This window comes from Eubalaena glacialis, chromosome 2 (genome assembly GCF_028564815.1).
Source record: "Eubalaena glacialis isolate mEubGla1 chromosome 2, mEubGla1.1.hap2.+ XY, whole genome shotgun sequence".
Lineage (NCBI taxonomy): Eukaryota > Metazoa > Chordata > Mammalia > Artiodactyla > Balaenidae > Eubalaena > Eubalaena glacialis.
This window is the reverse complement of record NC_083717.1, coordinates 16,274,295-16,289,363: the sequence shown is the minus strand read 5'-3', so window position 1 is coordinate 16,289,363 and position 15,069 is coordinate 16,274,295. Positions and strand designations below refer to the sequence as shown.

The window sequence follows — 15,069 nt, the reverse complement described above, 5'->3', positions numbered from 1 at the left end:
GAAGCTCTGATGTGATCTGTTCTGGATTTTTGATCTCTGTGTACTTAAAGCTGTAAATATGATGGAAGCAAATTACTTGTTCTGGTACAGTAGATAGTTTTAAAAGATTGGTAATTGCTGATTAAATACAGCCAAATGAGTAATATAAATTAAAAAAAGTGGTGTGCTGGGCAGAGTGAAAGTTGTAGTGGTAATGCTAGTGAATAAACAAATCCATGCTTTTTTTTTTTTTTTTAACCTAACTAACTAAAAACAATTCTCTACAATTGGGAAAACACTTGAGACACTTTGAGAACTTCTTTTGTGAAGAAGAATTTATTTATACGTAGCAGTAAAAAAATCATAAGGGTAAATAGCAGTTATCCTACAAATGGGAAACATTTGACAATAATTGCAGGAATTCTGACATTGGAAAAGGAAGACAGTAAAAGTATCCAAGCAAGTAGTTTCCTTTGGCTCAGGATGCTTTGGATAAATTCAGTTGAAACTTCTGCATGACATCAGCCAGATTCATTATTCAACAAAAGTTTGTCATCTGTACTTAACAAGTGCCACTAACCATCTGTCAACAGCATTTTCTTCTGTTCTTTTCTGAAGTTTGCAGTGACTTCATAATTAATCCGCAAGTATCAGACTGCTTATTACCAAGATACTTGAACATTCAAGAGCCATTCCCCTTTTCTTCTGAGTTCTATCATATCACCTCTCCCTTTTCCTTTTGTGTTGTTTTCATCATATCCAGTCTTTTTTCTTCTACTTCTCTTTTCCAGACTTCTAAAGCATGAAGTTGAATGAATACTCTCATTAGATGGCCTAATGCATTGTCCTTTGTTACCCGGATGAGACACAATTTGTAGCATTTTTTAACTATATTTTGTACATTTTTTTGTAGCAATATTTGGCAGTCCACTGCCCTAGAATCTATTTGATATATTTCATTCAATTTGACATGGTGTGGGGTGGGTGGAGGGGCAGAAACCTCTCCCTGCCCTTTGTATAATACTCCAAACTTTCCAGATAATTGGGAGAAATTTTACAAAAAAAATAGGTTAAACTTTATCCGTATATGTTATACCATTCAAGCTGTAAGCACCTTTTAGTTATTATCACCTGTGCCATGTAAACCGAGCCCATTGAGCTTTCATGCAATTTGAAATTTTCTGTAATTTCCAAATCCTTCTTCAACAAAGACATAATAAAAAAAAAAGTCTGGAATAATTTTGTTGAGCTTATATTATACTTAAAGATGCTTTCAAAATATACGGTCCTACAGTAGTGTTTTTCACATGGTGGGTAATCAACAGTCATTAGATTTTGAATGAATCATTGTCCTAAGTTTGAGTAGAAACTTGTTCTCTATCTTCTAATCCTAAGGATTATTTTAATCTACCCTGAACATCAGTGATGGATTTTAAGTTTCAGTATGTGGATATGGAGTTTTGAATTATTGAAAGTGAGCAATATCATTCCTCTGGTGGCTCTGGGATTGCACAAGAAAAAAGTGCAAACAAATTGGCTTCAGATACCACCTCATATAATAAGAATAGACTTACCAAGATTCCATCTCCCACATTATAAGAAAAGAAGAAGTTAATTCTGGAGAACTGACCTAATGTGTTAATCAGAACCAATTGGGGGTACATCTTAGAGAGCATTGACTGATGTTTGATCCATTAGTTTACCCAGTATTCTGCAAGGCAGTGTCCAGTCTTTTCTGACACTATTGCTGTGCTCTATACACGTAAAACGTTGGTCACCAATGCAAACTGCATCAAAGTACATTTAAATTACAAGTTGATGTTTTATCACAAAGTTAAAAAGGACTTCAAACCTATCATTTAAAAAATTAGCTCTTGATGAAAATGATCATTTACATATTCCATGAATAGAATAACGAAAATAACCCTTAGGATGAAATGTGCTGATGAACCAAGAAATATCTAGTGAGAATGCTGAGGGTAATTTTCTTTATTTTCAGAGTACTTTAGAACTTGAGAAATAGAAAATAGGTAAAAGACAAGTTAACTAAAAAGTTGAAACTTTTAAAGTCAGCTTCAGTGTGTAGCAGTTCTAGATTGTACCATCGAACTATTCTTGGGATCAAGTCTCTGTCCATCATCTATAAGAAAATAATCATAGCAACGGCCTATCTTTTATCCTGAGGACAGCTGCCATGTCAGTGAGCCAAGGATAGTGGGGGTGTCCAGCTTGTGGTGCCTTTTACATATTTTAAAATTCCCACTGGCAAATAAATAGGAGGAACACGTAGTTGGTACAGGAAAGAAAATGCCTTAGAAAATACCTTTTCTTGTATGATACAGATTTTAAAGCTATAATAAGCTCTCCTTGAAGGAAGGTTTTTGCCGCAGTACATGGTCCTATCACCACATGCAATCAAAAGTAGTTAAAAAAAAAAACCTTGAATTTGATACCTTGATTTTTTTCATTGAAAGGGGGAAGGATAAGCTGATCTCTAAGAGATCTAGTGATAAATATTTTTCTTGAAAGGTAAAATGGCATTATTGGTGCTGGTCTAGGGGAATAAAGACATTTAAATAATTTTGATTGATTGATTTTAAGATAATAGAAAATTAGAACATCCCTTGAAAGGCTTTTCTGAACTGAGGTTTTCTTTTTTACATTGACACCTGTTGAAAGTAACTAGATAAGAGTCTGAGAGTAAGGACAAAAATAAAATAAAAGCTGATTTCATTTAGTTGGGGTAAATCCTTTTTCCTTTTCATTGCTTGTGTTGTCAGATAGGAAAATGTGGTAGAAAAATCTGGATTTCATACACAATATACCATTAACTTCTTGTGTGAAAAACCATTTAAGTTTAGAAAGAACTGTGCTCAGCTTTCTGAAAAAAATGTAAATGCATTCTTCTTCAAGTAGAACAGGGGGGAATCAATTAGGCACTGTGAAGAAAGAGCACAATAGCTGTAAATTATCCTCATAAAATTAAAGTGAGGGGACATGGTGAATGCAGCTTGCCAAGTGTCACTAAAAGCATCTGTGGAGAGTGTAGTGTCTCGATGCTAAATAATTGAAGTTACATAAGAAATTATTGAAAGAAAAATTTGCTGTATTTATCAACTTTTTATAACTTCACTTCATTGTGATGTGACCTGGAAGCTATCAGCTGAAGATGTGTCCACCATGTATGTTTCATTGTCTTGTGGCAGTCTTAACCATTGATATGAATAAGTAATGGAATGAAGTATATTTTAATTGGTTTAGACTGTCTTCTGAAATACTTCAGACTTGGAAATTGGAGTAGATAACAAAGGGCAAAGGACTAAGTTAAAAATAGATTCATTTTTAGAAAACCTTAAGTATGAATGAAATAAGTGAAACCAAGTGAGGAAATAAAGGCTAACGAGAGTCTGAAAAAGTATGAGTGTCATGTGTCATTTGAATTACAACTAGATGTCACCTTTCAGTGCTGTTTCCTGTCTCGCAGAAGGAGAGCACAGAGATAGTCTCAGAGCTCAACCTGAGACATATTTATGCCACTGTCTGCATTTTCACTATAGTTCATTATACATATATTTCACTAAATCTAAGGAAAAATAGGATTATTTCAGAACATAAAAGCACAGTCGTAAATCATAAAGTCCAGTACCATAGGCAAAATTGTGGAGTACATTATAGACTTTTATCGAATATCTGACCTCATAGTATATAGTAACATAATTTTGGATACACTTTGCAACCTAGAAAATGATCATCATACAGATGCATGACATAGCATGCTTTAGAAGACATGAAAAGGTCTTTGATTGAGTGACTGGAGAGTCAAATAGAAATATAATCTCCAGAAAACAACTGTATTATTTGGAACTTGGAATGAATTCTTCCATAGGAAAAAATATTTAAGGTGAGATTGTACAGAAAATATATCTGATAACAATTTTTTAACTTTCATGTTAAATATTTGCCTGCCATTTTTTCTTTCCTATTATCATGGCAGTATTGCAAAATGAAGTAATGTCAGTGGGATTAAGATATAAATAGCTGGTTTATTAGTTGCTATTTAGAATTTTATTTTTCGAAGTGCAGTACTTCATTCAAGATTCCATTCAAATTTTTGTTCTGTCCTTACTCTCCATCAGAAAAAAAAAATAGGCAGCTTTACTATGTAGACATGCTTTATTTCCTTATTTTTAAAAACAATAATTTTTATAGAGCAGTTTTAGATTCACAGCAAAATCAAGAGGAAGGTACAGAGATTTCCCATATACCCCCTGTCCCCACACACCCCCTGTCCCCACACATACTTAGCCTCACCCGTTTTCAGCATCCTCCACCAGAGTGGTACACATGTTACAATTGATGAATCAACACTGACACGTCATTATCACCTGAAGTCTCTAGTTTACATTAGGGTTCACTCTTGGTGTTGCACATTCTATGGGTTTGGACAAATGTATAACGAATGACATGTATCCATCATTATATTATCATAAAGAGTATTTTCACTACCTTAAAAATCCTCTGTGCTCTATCTTTTCATCCCTTCCCCTCTCCTTTTCTTCATTTTTCTTTTAAAATGTTATATAGCTTTTTAACCAATACTTTAGATTTCTTAGTACTTAATATCCTACAGGTAGGGTAAAATCTACTGAAATATAATTAAGAGAGCACATATATAACTATGAGAGTAGAATTTGGGGAATGAGTGATGTCTTTTTCTTTGGATCAAAGGAAGAAGAAATATTTTGGACCTACAACATATCAACTCACAGAAAATGGGTGAAAGCAGATGTGTTAATACCAGAAGGACTGAAGACATTTAAGGTATAAAAGGGAAAAACAAGTATTTTTTTTATCATGAGTTCAATTTTTAGCTTTGTAGTTATGAATTTATCACCCATTGCTTCATTTACATTAGCATTGAAATTAGGGATGTCGACTTGTATGTCTGGGGAGAGCAATTACTTTTCATTGTACCTATAGCCCTGCTCAGGTCAAATCTTCTTGAGTGGAGGAGGAAGAGCATAACTGCTCTTGTTTAAAGCATCCTCATCCTCCATGGGTTCCCTCCCTAGGACCCCCAAACGCCATGCAGTACAACCAGGGAAGCCAGTTACATTATGAAGCAGATAAATAATAAACTGGTATTGGAAAATCAGTAGAGTATATGCAAATGTTTTGAATGCAGTAATTCATATCTTTATAACACATGGGTAACTCTACCTGTACAAAGATGCATCTGAAATAAACATAGGCTCAGTGGGAATGCTATCTCTTAAAAATATTAACTTAGGGTTTTGTGTTGTATATAGAGCTGAGATTGTGCAGAAAAATGTATCTGATAATATTTTTAAACTTTCATATCAAGTGTTTGCCTGTCATTTCTTTCTTTTCTAATATCATGGCAATATTGCAAAGTGTAGTAGCGTCAGAAAGATCAACATTGAAATACTGGTATAATTAATTGCTATTTAGATTTTTATTTTTGAAATGTAGTACTCTAAGTTTCCACCCATTTTGTTTTGTATATAGAGTATATAAATATATTTATGCTGGAGTGAGTGTAAAATAATGAGGCTGATTGTATGTGTGGCTTAGGGAACCAGTTTCATTCGTTTAAGGTAATATCACACTCATACATTTTTCTAGGTATTAAAAGGGAGAGCCCAAATGATACTGAACTGTGACCATGGAGGTTTTTAGAATCCAATTTACTGCTGAAGTTCGAATTTATGAATCAGCATTTTTGTAGCAATCTCAGAGGAGTTGAGGTTTATATCATAGCACGTTGAGTTAAAATTTTGACACTTTTAATTTTTCTAAGCTGATATCTATCTTTATAACTTCTGAAAGAAGTACTAAATGATTGGACCTTTATTCTTTTTTACATAAGCTGAATATTGAAGTTTGTTTTTGTACTTAACTCAAAGATAAAACAAAAAATATAATGAAAATAATATTGGAGTTATCTGAGGTTTCCAAGTACATATTAAATGTAACTGGCTTTTCAGTAATGGCAGACTTTTGAGATCAAAGTTTAAATGCATAAATTTTTGAAACCTAAACTTATATCATTTCTGCATATCTGTTATCTTGCTGCTATGAAAATACACAGCTGTAGGTCCAATAATTTTAACATATAAGATATTCATTATGGAGAAAGATACAAAGTGTTCTTATGAAATATTTAAATTTAATATTATTTTATAAATTGTTAAATATTTATGCAAACTTCATCTTAAGTAATTCTTAACAAACAAATATATATCGCTCATGTTTTTGAAAAGAAATTCTGTCAGAAACTTTAAGCTGAAAGAGACTAAAAGGAGTCAGTCTTTGTTCCTAGTATCCTATTTACACATTAACAATATCTATGCAAAAAAACCTGAATTACTATGCTGTATACCTGAAGCTAACACAATATTATAAATTAACTATACTTCAGTAAAAAAGAAATACTTTTGCTCTATCCCATGAAAACAAAACAAAACCCAGTATCTAGTTCAGTGCTGATCCAAAGAACTTTCTGTGTTAATGGAAATTTTATCTGTGCTCTCCAGTATAGTAGCCAGTAGCCACATGTGGCTATTGAACAGTTGAAATGTAACTACTGAAGTGTAGAACTGAATTTTAATTTAATTTTAGTTAATTTAAATTTAAATAGCCCTATGGAGCTAGTGACTGCAGGTTTGGACAGCAAATAATTAGTTATTTGCTATACAGTCTTTGATTTCTATCTCTCCTGCACACTTGGTGTTAATTAACCATTGCTCTTGTTAGAACCTCAAGGGATATTAATACTTGGACATTGTCTTACACTAGACTAGCAATGTATGGTTGTTTCACTTGCTAGTATTGTATACCTTCAGAAAGCTAGCAATTCGATTGGAGAAAATGAGATTCATTTCCTTTAATTAGTGCTTCTTTGATTATTAGAGCAATTCTTTTATAAAAATTAATAGATTTTTAAATTTATTCTTTTAAATGTTCTCTTCTATTGTGTATCTTACTGTCTGCCTGACATTTCCCTTCATGCATTCCAATAACTAATTTTAGTAGTTAAAAAACCAAATGCAGTTACAGCTCTCGTATAAGTAGTGATAACACTTATTCTTTTCCTTGAATATTAAAGTAAGCGGGCTGTGAAGATGACCAAACAACAAGTTTGCAGTCAGGGACATTGTCGGTGGTTAAATGGGATGCTTTCATCAGATCATGGGTCGTTTCTCAGAGGCCTCAGTGGATCTAATGTGCCCATCAGTCTTATGTGTGTGGGTCAAGCTGATCAAATAGGAACTTTGTTCTTAGTTGTTATTTGCTTGCTCTTTAAACAGGCATTTTTCTTAATAATTCTTTAATCTCTATTATTCTTTTTTGGGTCTTTTTGAAGAGATTGTAAGCTCACAAATTGTTCTTTGTTTTTCCCTGAAGATTATTTTTGAAGGGACTATTTTGAGCCAGAAAGGTTTTATTGGGCTTGATCAGCTCTGGGTCTACGCCTGTGCACAGGCCCCATCCAGACAGCTTTGCTCTGCAGATGAATTCACTTGTGCCAGCGGCCAGTGCATTGCCCAAGAACTGGTCTGTGACTCTCAGCAGGACTGTTCTGATGAGAGTGATGAGGATCCAGCGACTTGCTGTAAGTAAATTAATGGTTTACTCACTCATATGCTCACATTCATGACTGTGCTTGGATTTAAGAGTCTTTGTCTTGAGAAAGGTACATTTAATTTGTATGAAGTAAGATGAATGTACATTCTCATTCTGAAGCCATTAGTACTATTCCTTGTGGGCATCTCTATGCTAACATCTCTATGATGTTTTGGTGCTTTTTGCTAACACTTGAAATCTCTCTATTGTTCAGCAAATGAATAGTTGTGATTAGTTGTGTGTGTGTGTGTGTGTTTTGATTAAAGAGGAAAATGGATGGGAGAGGGAACCTATTTGTACTCTTCTCTTTGGAGACATATATTATGGATTGCTAACCTTTATTAAATGTAGGGCTTTTTCCATTCTGACCAATCATGTAGGAAGCTGTGGGGAAAGGGTAAAGAGGAGAAGGGCTGCCATGGCCTTCCAGACAACCATGGTGACATAGAAATCATGTCAGCCATGGTTGGTATTCATGACTAGGCAAGAAAGCCCAACAACTTCATTTCAGACCGTTTATGGAGAGTCTTTGATAGGAGTAATGACGAGAAATTCCATTACTATTCAAACCTAGTTGTATTAGAAAGGAAATATAATGTAATTTACAACCTACATGATGGTTCTCATATGAGGTAACTTAGCAACTAAGATATTTGTGTCTCTTTAGAAACAAATTAAGACTAAATGCATCCAATTTTTATGTCACACACAAGAGGGTTTTTTCATTATTAAAAATTTGACATTTATTTTGCTGCAGTGTTTTATTTTAGTGATATATTTTGTTGAGCAAGAGAAAAGTATGTCAGTAAGATAAATGTCACCTTTTTAATGAAAATGCTTCTGCTGATGGGCGAGTAAGCATTTTATTAACAGCAGTGGACTGGGGTGTAGAAAAGAGAAGGTGGGAAAGCAAGCGAAAAATCCTCTGCCTGTTTGTAAGCAGGAATTCAATTAATTCCTCAGACACCTAGTCTTAACCATAGATTTAAGCAAAATAATCTCCTTACCAATATGATCTCTGTGGATATTTTCGGTGCTCTCTTTTTGTTCATTAAAAAATATGAGGACCATTCATTTTCTCTAATGTGAGTGTCACATTCCTCTTTATGCTTCATTTAAATGCTTTTTTACAGACAATTTGGTTCATTTCTTTTGGAGAAATTCACCTTTCTAATGGTTTGTATTATTCTCAATTCCAATAACTGAAAGTAAATATATTTCTTATCTTTTCAATTCTACATATGGAAACTTAGCTTCTTTTCTCCTTTTTTTCCTCTGGTGAAGGCTCTCCTTTTAATTGGTTTTCTTAATCGAATTCCACCTAGAGTATTGGTAGATACTTTAGCATTTGATTTTGGACATATTTTCCCATTTCTCCTCGTTTATTGAAGTTTTATTGATTACTTATCTGGCATTTTCCCCATAGGGTATATCTTGATACCATCCTGCTATTTCCTTTATGTGAATTCAGGGACAGATGGCTGTGCTTATCAACAGATAGTGTTACTTCTTAGTCTGATAAGTATTCCAAATAATGTAAGCTCATTTGGCCAAAGAAAACCTGTCATGCTTGCTTGAGATCAACTTTATATAAGGGATGTGACCAAAAAAAAAAAAAGGTAGCCATGTTACGTATTACAAAATATCCATATACTTTGATGTCAGCATGAGTATTTCATGTATTTGTACAATCATTTTTGCTTTGAGGAAATTATTTATATAGTAATTGAATTATTAGAATTAATATAATGTTACAATATTTTCTGCACTAAAGTGTTTAACATATTGTGCATATATACACATGCATACATATGTTATTACAAATTAAGAGGCTTTCCTTTGAAATTTAAAACCACTTTGAAACATTTTCCACATACTTTTAAATTTATACTTTACAAATTTGAATTTGTTATACAAATTTTTCTTAAAAATAGAACTTTAAAGTTCATGAAGCACAAGGAAAATGCTTTTATATCTTCTTTTTATCCCAGTATAGGATGAATCTCTAGAACGGTGTAGCTCATAGATATAGTTTGAATACACCAGGAGTACTTACCATATTCTGGAGACTTGGTAAATATTAACTCAGGAATATTGTCAGTTGGTATCTGTAGTCAGTGTGATTTTTGCAAAAGGCACATTCACTCAGGTGTTCTTTCTTTACCAAGTTCCTCTTACTTTTATACTATTTTGACAAATGTAGTTGATTGAGCCTGTAGCCTAGTGCCTTTACAAAAGCAGTTAATGGTAAAGGGAAAATGGGTTTTGCTAGAGTTTGCTATTATAGCGTTACTTCCTTGACCAGCAGTATCAGCGGCAGCATCTGAGAGTTCCTTTGAAATGCAGAACTTCAGGATATAACCCAGCCTTACAGAACCCAGAGTTTCATTTTAACAATGTCCCAGGTGATTCACCTGCATATTAAAGTTTGAGAACCACTGTGCCTAAAAGACTTCAGAATTGAAGAGACGGCTGAGAGAGAAAACAGGTGGCAATAAAAAAAAAGTAGTCTTAAGAGGCAAATTGGAGGTCTTTCATGATAGAAACAAAACTCCCAGTACTTCACTAATCCCTAAGGGCATCATTATAATTCCAAACAATACATTTTAAAATAGTTTTATTAAGGTATAATTATTGTACGAAAATCGGCACAAAATCAATGTATACAGTTTGATTAGTTTGGACATATGCATACACCTGTGAAACTGTCACCACATCCTTCACCTCCAAAGTTTTCCTTGTCCTCCCCTGCCCTGCCCCCCCCCCTTCTGTAGTAAGAACACTTGATGCAAGACTTATCTTCTTAATTAGGTGGGGCTATGCATATGGGTGCCCTGGAGGCCGAGGTGCTGGACGGTTGCATGTACCCGGGTTGCGCCCCTCGCTAGGATCCTTACCCCTATCCGCTGGCAGCCAAAGCCAAGGGCGCGGCTGGGCGGGGCCGCTGGCTGCTCCCGAGCTGGCGCTACCCTCCTACTTCCTCTGCACAGCCTCGTGGTCTTTCCGGGGCTACGGTGAGCTGAGGGCCGCCGAAGTGTTTCCACATCTCCCAGCGGGCAAGGTTCACGGACCAACTGCCGCAGGTGAGGCCCCGCCTCGCCCTGCAGTTAGCAGCCTCGATGGGCCCTTGCAGGTGAACACGCGCCACGACATCTCGGTGCAGCCCTCGCTGGGACGGTACATGGGGCTGTGCAGACCCGCGACCCCCTGCCCCTGTGATCCCGGACCTGAGGGTGCGGGGGCAGGCGGCTCGGCCTCCCCCGCAGGGTACCCAGGTTGGGAACCTCCCCGAGCAGGGCATCCCCCCAGGGCGGTGCCCCGGGACGCGTGCACTTCCCGCGCTGTCCCGAGTCCTTGCCTCCCGCCGCATCACCTTCCTTGAAGGGGCCGAGAGGGCGAGCGGAGCTGGGGGCGCCGGAGGGAGAGGGAGGGCCACCATCTCTGACACCCCGAGGCAGGAGAGGTGTCGCCGAGGAAGACGCCCCAATGGCCGTGGTCCCTGGAGGAGGACGTGGCCCAGGCCACGTTGGTGCGGGTGATCTGGGAGCCGCGGGAGGCCTGGGGAGGCGTTCTCCCAGGAGCCCGAAGCAGCTGCCGCCGGTGGCGAGGCCCCAGGCGGCCGTGACCGTGACCGAGGCGAGCCGGCCGCTGCGGGAACAGGTGGTGGCTAGAGCCCGGAGCCAGCGAGGAGCGCGGCGGGCGTTTCCAGTTCTTAGAGCAGGAAAAAGGCTGTGATTACTGCAAGGATGGGAAAGTGCAGGTGCGAGGTGTGTACACCGCGCTCACGAGGTTTACTTCAAGAAGTTTTGTAGAACTTGTCCGAAGTCATCTAACCCTTACCGAGTGGAGGATGTCACCCGTCAAAGTTCTAAACAGTCTAGACGCTCTTGTCCAGTAAAACTTTGCCAATTCCACCCTAAAAGGCTCCATCCTCACGATTGGTGCAGGAGATGCACAGGAAACGCCTGTCCTCCACAGCACCTTCAGCTTCAAATGCATCGTTCACATGAACATAAAAAAGGCCCTGCTGAACCGGTGTTAGTGGCAGACAAGTGAGCTTTTTTTCATGCTCCTCCTTTCTCAAAATACTTCACAAAAGGCTGTATTTTTGACAAGCATTAAGCATTGCAAAAGTATTTTAAAAGCATTAAGTATTGCAAAACAATTGACAAAAAAAGTGCATAATACAGTATTGTTGACTATAGACATTACCTTGCATAACTGAAACTTTATACCAACTGAACAACATATGAGTTTGGGTATTTTAGATACCTCATATAAGTGGAATCATTATGCTAAGTGAAATAAGCCAGTCACAGAAGGACAAATACTGCATGATTCGAAACAATAGATTTTTGATCGTTATTAGCATGATCCTGCATAAAATAGGGAAATTTAAGAATAAAATAAATATGCAATATATTTTTAAAACATTTCTAATAAAATATAACATGTGCCAGACATATGTAAAGGTATACATTGACTAGCTGAACAACTTACAAAGAAAATATACCTAATGCTTACATGTAGACACATGCTACAATGTGGCTGACCCTTGAAGACATGCTAAGTGAAATAAGCAAGTCACAATAGGACAAACATTGTATAATTCTTCTTACCTAGAGGAATCAAATTCATAGAAATGGGAAGCAGAATGGTGGTTGCCAGGGATGAGGGGAAGAGAAAAACGGGGAGTAAGTGTTTAATGGGTGTGGAGTTTGGATTTGGGGTGATGGAAAAATTCTGGAGATACATGATGGTGTTGGGTGTACAACAGTGTGAAGGTGCTTAGTGCCACTCAACACTTAAAAATGGTTAAAAAGGTAATTTTTATATTAAGTATATTTTACCACAATAAAATTTTGAATATATATATATATCTAATTTTCAATCATAACATACAGAAAAAGACTGTGTGTATGTTCCAGAAAGGATGGCAGGATTGACAGATGTGTGTTTAAATCAAAACCATTCGGACAATTCCATGGAGAATAAAGCTCTTTTAATTGAATAAATAGGAGTTGTTAGAGCATTTAACCTACTAATATAAATTGTTACACTTCAAAGGAGAAGTTGGTACAATATTCAAGTGAAAGAAGCTTAAACCAAGAATCCAGTGCAATGTATTTAATATTTACTGTGATACTGTCTCTGGATGTCTTCCATATTTTGAAAAATAAATATTGAATACTAAAAATACTTCCTGAGGGTAAGGGAAATACATGTATATTTAGTGGAGAGAAGATCCTTGTGGGTTCTCAATAAATATTAACAAAATGTTTATATATTATAATCATATTAAAGCCTAATATATGCTTATTGAATGGAACATTCTCATGCAAACTTTTTTCTTATGTAAGAGAACTGATTTACTTCCAAACTGGAGAGTTCATAAATATTTTAATTTTCATGATCCAGAATTTTCCTCAGCCGCCACAATGAAATTCTTTTTCTTCTGCCAGTATGCTTCAGTGGTTAAATATGCAAGACAAAGCATTGTCATAATTTAAAAATATTACTCTAACTGATGAACTCAGTGAAATTTCACTAAAATTATGAACTGTGGCATATCTCATCTTCTGATTAGAGATGGTGAAATGTGTTTTGTAGTCACAGAAATTTAAGTAAAAGCAACCACATAATCAAAATCACTGTTTGTAATGAATACATTTTGTTTATATGAATACATGATTTTTTGGATTTTGTAAACATTTAACATTTAACACATGTGGTTTCATAAGGCATTTATTAGCTGCCAGAATGTGTTTGGCCCTCCTGGTTTTCTTCAGATATTTATAACTTCACCTTAAATGTTTTGAATTATGTAGGGGAAATATTAATGGAAGAACTTCAACTTTGATTTGAAGCTTGACTTGTATTTTATAGTGCAGTTAAGTTCTAGAATATTTAGCTTTAAAAAAAGTCCTTTGAAGTGTACTGGAACGAATGTCTTTGGTAAAAACACCTGAGAAGTTCACCAAGATTTTTACAGAGGTGATTGCACCATTTTGCTTTCATATATCTTTATAGTGATGGACTTTAAAAATTAATTTTCATTTTTCAAAGGACAGTGGTGTTTAGTGTTCTGTGGAAAGTGCAATGATTGACATTTTAACTGATAAAACATCCAGGTAATGAAAGAAATGGTTTGAACTTTTCTCCTAAAGCCAAATTTCAACATTTATTCAATCCAAAGTTATTTTGTCTTGAAATTTTTACATTTTTCCAGTTGAGTGACACAGGCACAGATGTGAAGAGTCTGTGGAAGGGTTTGGTGATGCTTGGGTGACTTTGACTTTCAATTTCCACACTCACTGGTCTTATAGCTATTTCACACCATTGCATATAACAATAAGATTGTTATCTGCATGGACTTGCTTCCTTTGTGAATTAATGTATAATTTATTGCCCCAATAGGGCAATATTGAATTTATTGCCCAAACAGAGTCACTTGAGAGGAGAGAGAAGAGTTATTATCCTTGGACAACAGGTGTAAACTGGGACAATCCTGGGCCAACCCAGATGGAAGATTTTCTATTCCAAGGATGTGTGCCTTTAGGAATTGAGGGTACCCGTGGTGGGGGAGGTGGAAGGATTCCTTGACCAAGTTCACAACCAAGAATTTGCAACTTGCAAGCACATTTCAGAGGTCAAGTATAATTTCAAATCTTGTCTATTTCTACATTCTACCAACTGACTTAGAAGAGCTGGGAGGTGGCTTAGCAGGTGGCAAAGTTCACAGAGGACCAAAGAACTGGATCAGAGGATTTTCTGGATGCCCAGGGAGACAGTCACAGCTAGGTCATAGGTTCTTAAGACTGTCACAAAACAGAAGAGGCTCTCCTTGGAGCATTAACTTTTTATCAATTAACTTTTTATCAGTATCTTATCAACTCTGTAGCCAGAGCTGTGAAAAGAAAAACATCCAGAAGCAATAGATTTCCAGCTAAGTACTATGTGGGTGAACAGCATCTCCTTGTCATGTTGATTCACCATTAGGTGATGTGCAACATTTTTTCATTATTATATGATAGTTAATTTGCTTGTTTTTATTTTTTGGGAAATATATTTAAGGGGAAAATAATATTTGCTTGTAAAGAAAAACATCTTTCATTATATATGCATTATATGACTGTCTAAACAAGCATAGCTCTAAGATCTATACGTTTAATTTACATGTAGAGAAAATTTAAGTGGCCCTGTCACTTGCAAAGTGCACTTCAGTGTTTTAAGAGTTGACATGTTAGTGATGAAATATCTGGTCATGAAACCAGGCATCCATTTTTATAGAAATTTGAAGATCCTTTGATTATTAAGATATAGTGGGCTTATTCAATATGCTGATAAAATCGCTCACATTATTTAAAACTGAAAATAATGGTTAAGAGCAAGCATACAGTGAAGCAGTCTTTTAAATTTTGAGACAGAGTCCCAGGTGCAGGG

General features: G+C 36.1%; 1 protein-coding gene across 1 annotated transcript in view; it reads left to right on the top strand.

Annotated features, from left to right (window-relative positions):
- Nucleotides 1-15,069, top strand: part of MALRD1 (MAM and LDL receptor class A domain containing 1) — a 607,787-nt gene that overhangs the window by 69,674 nt on the left and 523,044 nt on the right. The window contains exons 10-11 of the mRNA XM_061181405.1: nucleotides 4,708-4,800; nucleotides 7,408-7,615. Coding sequence (XP_061037388.1) covers nucleotides 4,708-4,800; nucleotides 7,408-7,615 — 301 coding nt within the window. The remainder of the gene's footprint in view (nucleotides 1-4,707; nucleotides 4,801-7,407; nucleotides 7,616-15,069) is intronic.